Source organism: Ammospiza nelsoni, chromosome Z (genome assembly GCF_027579445.1).
Source record: "Ammospiza nelsoni isolate bAmmNel1 chromosome Z, bAmmNel1.pri, whole genome shotgun sequence".
Taxonomy (NCBI): domain Eukaryota; kingdom Metazoa; phylum Chordata; class Aves; order Passeriformes; family Passerellidae; genus Ammospiza; species Ammospiza nelsoni.
Window position 1 is genome coordinate 30,763,030 of NC_080669.1, and position 7,923 is coordinate 30,770,952.

The 7,923-nt window shown below is 46.3% G+C and overlaps 1 protein-coding gene across 1 annotated transcript; it reads left to right on the plus strand.

The window, feature by feature from the left end:
• The first annotated feature begins 308 nt into the window (after positions 1-308).
• Positions 309-7,408, plus strand: ZNF367 (zinc finger protein 367). The gene is made up of 5 exons (XM_059492265.1): positions 309-839; positions 1,819-1,969; positions 3,588-3,707; positions 4,079-4,217; positions 4,798-7,408. The coding sequence occupies exons 1-5, from the start codon at positions 480-482 to the stop codon at positions 5,036-5,038; spliced, it is 1,011 nt and encodes a 336-aa protein (XP_059348248.1). The 5' UTR covers positions 309-479; the 3' UTR covers positions 5,039-7,408.
• Positions 7,409-7,923: the final 515 nt, after the last annotated feature.

Sequence of the window (7,923 nt, forward strand, 5' to 3'; positions counted from 1 at the left end):
TTGGCTGCGCTCGGGCGCGAAACGTAACGCGGGAAAACCTGGGGCTCGGCCCGGGCTGCGAGCGCGGAGGTATCGCAGCGGCGGCGGCGGCTCCTCCTCGGGAATCGCCGGGACCGGGGCTGCCAGCGGGGCCGGCTTCGCTTCGGAAAGGTGCGGGGACGCTGTGACTGCTTCGCTCCGGCCGCTGCCATGGCCGGGGGCCGCCGCTGACTTGGCGGACCCTCTCGGGGGTGGCCGCGGAGGCGGAGGGGTGCGGAGGGCCAGCCGCCGAGACCATAGGGAGCCGCCGTCCTCAGTGATGAGCGGCTGAGGCGAGCCCAGGAGCCCAGGCGGCGACAGGTGGCGACGGCCGCGGGACCTCCGTGCAGCTGCACGGCCCATTCCGGTACACGGGCGCGGACTGCGGGGCCGTGCCGCCGCGGAGCGCACTCCTTTCGCTCTCTTTCCCACCCTTCGCCGCTGCCCGCGAGGGTTCGGCGATGGCGGAGCGGCTCCCGCCGGGCGCTCCCCCGGTGATTTTTTGCCAGGACTCCCCGAAGCGCGTCCTGGTCTCCGTTATCAAAACCACGCCGATCAAGCCCTCCTCGGCGGGGAGCGGGGCCGAGGAGCCGATGCCCGTCCCGCCCGTCCCCACCAGCCCCGGCTTCAGCGACTTCATGGTCTACCCCTGGCGCTGGGGCGAGAACGCGCACAACGTGACCCTCAGCCCGGGCGGCGGCGACAGCACCGCCGGCCCGTCAGCCCTGCCGCCGCCCCGCGGGGGAGCGGGCAGAGTCCCCGGCGGGGACGACGAGAAGCCGGGGAGCCCGGGGAGCGGCGGGCGGCACCGGCACCTGAAGGTGAGTGCGCGAAGGGCGGGGGCGGGCGGGCCGCGCGCCTGCAGGGTGACTCCGCCGCGCGCGCCCCTCCCGCGCTTCCGCCCGGCATTTAAAGTGAAGTCACTTCCGGCTACGGCGCGCGCGCCGCGGGGGAGAGCGGGGAGCCGGGCGGCTGCCCGTCCTCCCTCCTTCAAAAAGTAAAAAAATAGCCATAAAAAAAGCCATCCTCACCGCCGAAAAAAACTCTTGTCTTCTCTCTCCTCGCGTCTGGAGCGGTCTGTCTCGTACTGAGGAGCCCGTTCTGGGCTCCTCAGTACGAGAGAGGCATGGAGCTCCTGGAGTGCGTCCAGTATAGAACAACAAAGATTATTTAGGGACCGGAGCATATATTTTATGAGGAAAGGCTGAGGGAGCTGTACGTGTTCAGCCTCAAGAAGAGACGATTGGGATGACTTTAATAATGGATATGAGTATCTTACAAGGGTGGCAAGAGGATGGAGGTAGGATTTGCTTGTAACAAGCTGGAGGAAAAAAAGGCAGTAGGCAATAACTGTTACACAGGAAGTTCCACCTCAATATGAGGAGGAATTTTTTTATGTGTTGGTGACCAAGCATAGCACAGGTTGCCCAGAGAGGTTTTGGAGTCTCTGTCCCTGGAGATACTCAAGAACTGCCTAGACACAATCCTGTGCCATGTGCTCTAGAATGACTGTTTGAGCAGGGAGGTTGGAGCAGATGACCCGCTGTGGTTCCTTTCAGCCTGACCCATTCTGTGATCCTGTTCTCAGTTTCCCCTGTGCTCCTGAGCTCATGGTGGTGCCTGTTATCTCCCCTCCTGCACCGGGCCCTTAGGAATGGGCTGGGCACAGTCTGGTGTGGCTCTGTGCTGTCACAGCACCATCCTTGGTCACGCCTTCGCTCCAGGGGATGCTGTGCCAGTTGGCCAAACTGCAGGGAGGAGGAAGTGCCCGAGTTTAGTTGCCTCGTTATTTGCACCCAGGATGGAATAAGACGTGGCCGTCCAAGAGCAGACACCGTCCGAGACCTGATCAGTGAAGGAGAGCACTCTTCCAGCAGGATACGCTGCAATATTTGCAACAGGGTCTTTCCACGAGAGAAGTCACTGCAAGCCCATAAACGAACTCACACCGGTGAGTAAAAGGAAGGTGTGAATAGCTGGGGAGAGCCACTTAGGAAGCACAAATGAAGGAATTAAATCCCCCCAGACAAACATAAAGGAACCTCAAAGAACTTGACCTGTTATGATTTTATTGTAACTGCTAAATTAACCACACTTCGCACTCAGTGCTTGTTAGTCAATCAAAGTCTTTGTAACCATATTTGTAGTGGGGAAGTGTAGCAGCAATTTAGGCTATAATAGTATAGCCAAATTGTGTAAACATTTTATCTGTCACTGACTCACTTTTTAAGAAAGACTGTAGTCTTGGGCTTGGTACTCTGTACTTGAGCCTGGTAGCACTTTGTATCCTGATTGCGTCTTTGCGCTTTGTTTCCTCTTTGCTGATGTATTTTTCACATCACAATTGAAGTTTTGCTGTAAGAGGTTAGGGTAACTTAAAAAGTGGCAGCTTCAGGATTGTCACATCCTAGGAAGTAAGTTTAAATATTGAGAGAAGAGTCTACAGCTTAAAATCACCACCCAGTTTTTTTTTCCCACCACCTAAAATTAATTTTCTGGGGTGGAGGAGATCAGGCTAATTTACTGAACTGTATTTAGAAGGTGATTTGCAGTTAAGTTTAAATGTATGATGAACTCACTCAATACTCAGCTGAGCTTAAACTGAAGATGCTGTTTGGGTTTTTTAAACCAAGCAAATACATTTTATTTCTTCAACAGAACACTGTTTGCCATAAAACATGAAAAATGTAGTTCACAATACAGACACAACCACCAGCACTGCCCTCAAACCAACCAAAAAAAATCCCACAAAAGCCCTGGCTGTCACCATCTCCTTCTGACTCAGGTCACTATGACTAATCTAAATAATGATATTAAACACCAGCATTCCTCATTTTTTGCTCAAAATAAATTATTTCATTCGGTCCTGCAATGTGTTGAACTTGTAAGAACTACTTAACTGCGTAGAGCTTACCCTGTCATTCCTTTGAATTAGTAAGCCAGACTCACCCTCATTTTGTTGCCTTCCTGAGGGCAGTGGCATGGCATACCTTTGTGTAGTGTGTGCAGTCAGGTCCACTTGAAGAAGGGGACACCTGCTACCTTTGTTCTCCTGGTTGCAGTTTGCATGGAGAACTCTTCCTTGATGACTGATTTAAGAAAACTTGAATCTGGAATAAGTTTCTCATGCACCCTTCATCATTATAACTTTTCTTGAACATGAGCTATTTCTTCTAATGAGATATTTCTATAACCTTGTAGTGATGTTGACCTCAGGATATTTTACCCTAGTTCAGTCTATGGTAAGGATAAAATGTTTCTAGTTACAACTTGTATTACATTACTTGTCCAATTACTTGTCCATATTTCTTGCTTTGTATCTGCACAGTTTCACAAAACTTATGTAGTGCTATCTAGGAGTCTTAAATCAGGAAATGTGACAAGGAAAAGTACAATTTTTTTTTTTTTTTTTTTAGGAAGTAAGTGTGTTGTTCAGTAGCACAGAGCATGCGCTTCTAAGTAAAGCAGGATTTTTTAAGTAGATGCAAGTTTCTGAAACCAGGGACCACTGCTGGGTGCTATGACACTTCTAGTCATTTTTCATAAATCTCTTCTGTTACTACTTTTAGGTGAAAGGCCTTACTTATGTGATTACCCAGATTGTGGGAAAGCCTTTGTACAGAGTGGGCAGCTCAAAACTCACCAGCGTCTCCACACAGGAGAGAAGCCTTTTGTCTGCTCAGAGAATGGTAAGTCATCAGAGAACGATTTGCAGCTTTCCGGGGTCAGACTAATATTGGGAATATATGCGTGTTGACATGGCAAAAGCTTTGGAGTTTAAATTTGCTGGAACTTTTAGGGAAGGGAAGAGCCCTGCAGAATCTGCGTAATTCTGCAAGTATGTATCTAAGGATTGCATACATTCTGTGTCAGTGGATACTAGTGTATAAAATAATGGGGCGTGTTATGGACCTAGAGCCTTTGGTTTTCAACAAAACCTAGGGTATTTGTGAATGGGGAAGGGTGGATTCAGTGGCATTTCTATCCCACAGATGCTACACTTTCTTTGGTTGGCTGCTTTCTGTAACACTTCTTCATTGTCACTCTGTGTTTTTTTAAGGCTGTTTAAGCAGATTCACACATGCAAACCGTCATTGTCCCAAACATCCCTATGCCCGACTGAAGAGGGAAGAGCTCACAGACAGGCTGAGTAAGAAGGAGACAGCTGACAATAAAGCTGTAGCTGAGTGGCTAGCGAAGTAAGTTTCCTCATCTTTCTCAAAATACTTAAAAGAGTAGTGTAACACAGCATTATTCTTTGGGATAGATAAACCTCAAGAAAGCAAAACTAGATGTTTTTCCAGTACACATCAGCACAGCCTTGCCTCTCCTTAAAGAATTATGAACTCCTGGTCAAGACAAAGTTCTTGAGACTTTTTTCTTACAGTTTTGTTTTGTTTTGTGTTTGCTCTCTGCTTCAATACTTTTTTTTGCTTGATCAACACCTGCTAATACTTTATTAGCTAGTGCTACAGTTTTGCTGAATTTGCATGTGTATGAGGTGTACTGTATGTCTGGAAGAAGTGCCTGCTGAGAACACCATGGAGACAAGAAGTCTGTCACAGATGTTCACTTGGGCATTTCACATTTAAAATACTGAGTAAAGAAGTTTTCTGACAGCTTAAATGCTACCATATAAGGGCTGAAAGGTAAAGCCAAGTGCAATGCCCAGTTGGATGCAAGCTAGTACTTGGGAGGTTTTTGCCCATTTTGAATTGTTGGTGTGTGAGTCAATTGTTGTGTGTATTTTACAAGTATTCCTCACCTTTGATGTTATAGATACTGGGAGACTAGAGAGCAGCGTGCTCCTGCTTTGAAGACCAAAGCAATCCAGAAAACAGATCAGGAACAGCAGGACCCAATGGAGTATCTTCAGTCTGATGAAGAGGACGATGAAGAGAAAAACAGTGCTCATTCAGCTGCCCGCCACCGTCGCCTCCAGGAGCAGCGTGAACGCATGCATGGCGCGCTGGCACTCATTGAGCTGGCAAACTTAGCTGTGGCACCCCTGCGACAGTAGATAGGAGGAGCAGTCTCTGCCCAGGAAAAATGTGCTTTCTGGTGTTACTTAACCAGTTAGATCCCAAGCATAAGCTAAGCACCTTATTTGCTTATAATAGGCTGCTATTCTGTAGAATTTATGAAGAATGTTGTTGCCCCATAACATGGGGTGAGAGAATTGCACTTTTGTTAGGATAGAAGACAGATGTAAAATTTCTAAGTATTTTGTAAATATGGGACTGCATAAGGCAGGGTTGATAAATTTATGTGTCATGGGAAGCTAGATTTTGCAAGGTTAACTCATTTATCCGAAGCAGATTTCACAGGAAACACTTTCTGAACAAAGTGTTCACAATTAGCAGGATGGTACATGTGGCCAAAGAAGGCTAACAGAAAAGTATTTATCTGACTATCTAGCCAAGTGATGAGTCTGGGGATATTGTTAAACAGCAATGAAACCATGTTTTTCTAATGTCAGTATATCTATACCTAGCATCTCCAAGGCGAAGGGCAGAGTTTAGTTATCTCAACTTGTACAGGGAAAGAAAATGCTTCATGCAGGGAATGTCTTCACTGTGACTGCCCAAGGTATGAGGCTTGACTTTGCTGCTTCACATTTTTTTGATTTGATTTCAGCAGAATCTCTTGGTAGCACTTGTTATTCCTAACATGTGTAGTTGGGAAGTTTTGCACATTGCTTTATCTGAAAATGATTAGTCTTGCAAAGTCTAGAAAAAGGTAAAGAACTGGTAATATTTTTTCAGGTTTTTGGGCCCTGTAGTGATTTGGCACTTGATTTTGTTAATAAAGGGGTTATTTACAGGGTGGTTTGAGTTTGTAGTAAACTATTCTAGGTTCTTCTATTAGCAAACACTAAGTTTTAAAACATTGCTTTTATAATGATTAGCAAATAGAAGCCTCCATACTTACTGTGCATAAAGCCACCTTACTGCTTTACTCCAGCATAACATGCCAATTTTTTGTTCACTAACCATAGCACAGCTATAAAGTAAACACTGCAGAAAAGTATTCACTATACAAATAGAAAATAGGCTTCCAAAGGTAGTTACAAGTGTGTTAACAGTGTGATTTCATATATTTCCCAAATAAATGAAGTTGCAGAATGCTGCCTAGTACTCAGATGCTGATATAAAATGTTTAACAGGGTATCTTGTCACTTTGTGAATGTTATGTACTTTCAGTAGCATTGCCTCATGGTGATCTTTTACCATATTCTGCTTTGAAGGCAGCCAGAGATTCCTAATATGCTAACAAAACTTTGTTTTCAGATTGGACTTTTTGTGTGTGGTTTTGTTGTTGGTTGTTGTTGTTAAGCTACTGCTTAAGGGGATATTAATAATGTGTATTTACTGACCTGCTTGCTTTAATTTCTTCCTCTCGTTAGAAGTCAGGAAATTCAGATGAGAAGGGAAGTTTCTTTTCCTCTCGCTTGAACTGAAAAGGAAGAAAACATTTTGTCAATCACTTGATGTAGGATGACCAGATGCATACAGCTGTTCCAGAAAAGTAGAGTGGTTTTATATCAGAAACTGCAGCTGTTGAAGTATGTTCTCTATAACCTTCTGTGGTTGAAAATCTCATTAATCCAGTTTGTTTAAATCCTGTGTTGATGCACTTAACTAAAAAGAAATTGAATAATTTTAAAAAAGAAAGTGTCTTTCATTGATTGTAAATAATTTTGCACCAGTGATACGGTTTAACTTCTGCTTCAGCTTCTGAAAAAAATAGCAAGCACTAGTCATACAAGGCTTCTTTGCCTATGTAAAACTAGTAATTCATTAATGTATGTAAGTTTTGGGTTTCTGAAAAATATTAAGTGCTTCTGACTGTTCATCTGACTTCATGTGAATAGTCTGATCCCAAAATGAGCCCTGAACATACATCTGTTGTAATTCTGAATCATAACTCAGAATTGCTGCCAAGTAGTGTTTCACAGGGCAGAAGACTGTAATTACCAGCCACTTGCAGACTGGAATATTACTTCATCAGGATTGGCTGTGGATTTTTTGGTGGGGTTTTTTGTTGTTGTTGTTGTTGTTGGGTTTGAGGTTTTTCAAGTTCTTTTTTCAGTCAGCCAGAATATTTCCTCAGGTCTTTGAAGTATGACAAGTACACTGGATTGTACTTTGCCATAGACGAAATTCAGACAGCTGAAGCAGTTTTCGATCATGACAAGTTTAAGGTAAAATACCAAGTTAAAAAAGCAAAGATGGGTTGTGGAAGACTGCTTTTTGTTTTATTAAGTGATTACATACAAGAAATTGTTTGGTTCTTTGAAAGATTTAAATTGTAGTTTGGTGTGAGTTAAAAGCAGATGAGTTGATGTGCTGTCGTTCTAATAGATGCTTTGAATAAAAACTTGATTTAATTTTCAGGTTTAATGTGTGCTGTTTGGTAATTATTAAATACTCTGCCTCCTCCTCGTTTCTGACAGCCCAGCTTGTTGCAGAGAAGGCTTAAGGTGTTTATTTTCCCTGTCCCTTGAAATTTGACACAAGTTAAACCACCCAAGGCAAATTGTTTTTTAGTTTCAGGAACTTGTGAGAATCCGTCCCTCCGCGCGAAGCCCAGGCCGAGCTCTGGGGGTGCTGAGGGCTAGCTGCAGCAGTGCCCCCGCGGGGTTCGGCCCTCTCCCTTCCGCAGGCTGGCCCCAGAGGCCCCGCTTTGCCGCCGGCCTGGTTTAACAGCAACGGCAGGGCGCTCTGGGGGCCGGGCTGCCGCGGCCCCGGCCCGCCGGAGGCCCCGCGCGGTGCCCGCCCCGCCGCCGCCGAGCCCCGCGGGCCGCTCTGGCGGGCGCCCCGGCCCTGGCGGCGGCAGCGCCCCCGGCAGGCGAGGCGCGGCGCGGCGCCGCTCCAGACCCGCCCGCGGGGCCGCCGCGCCCGG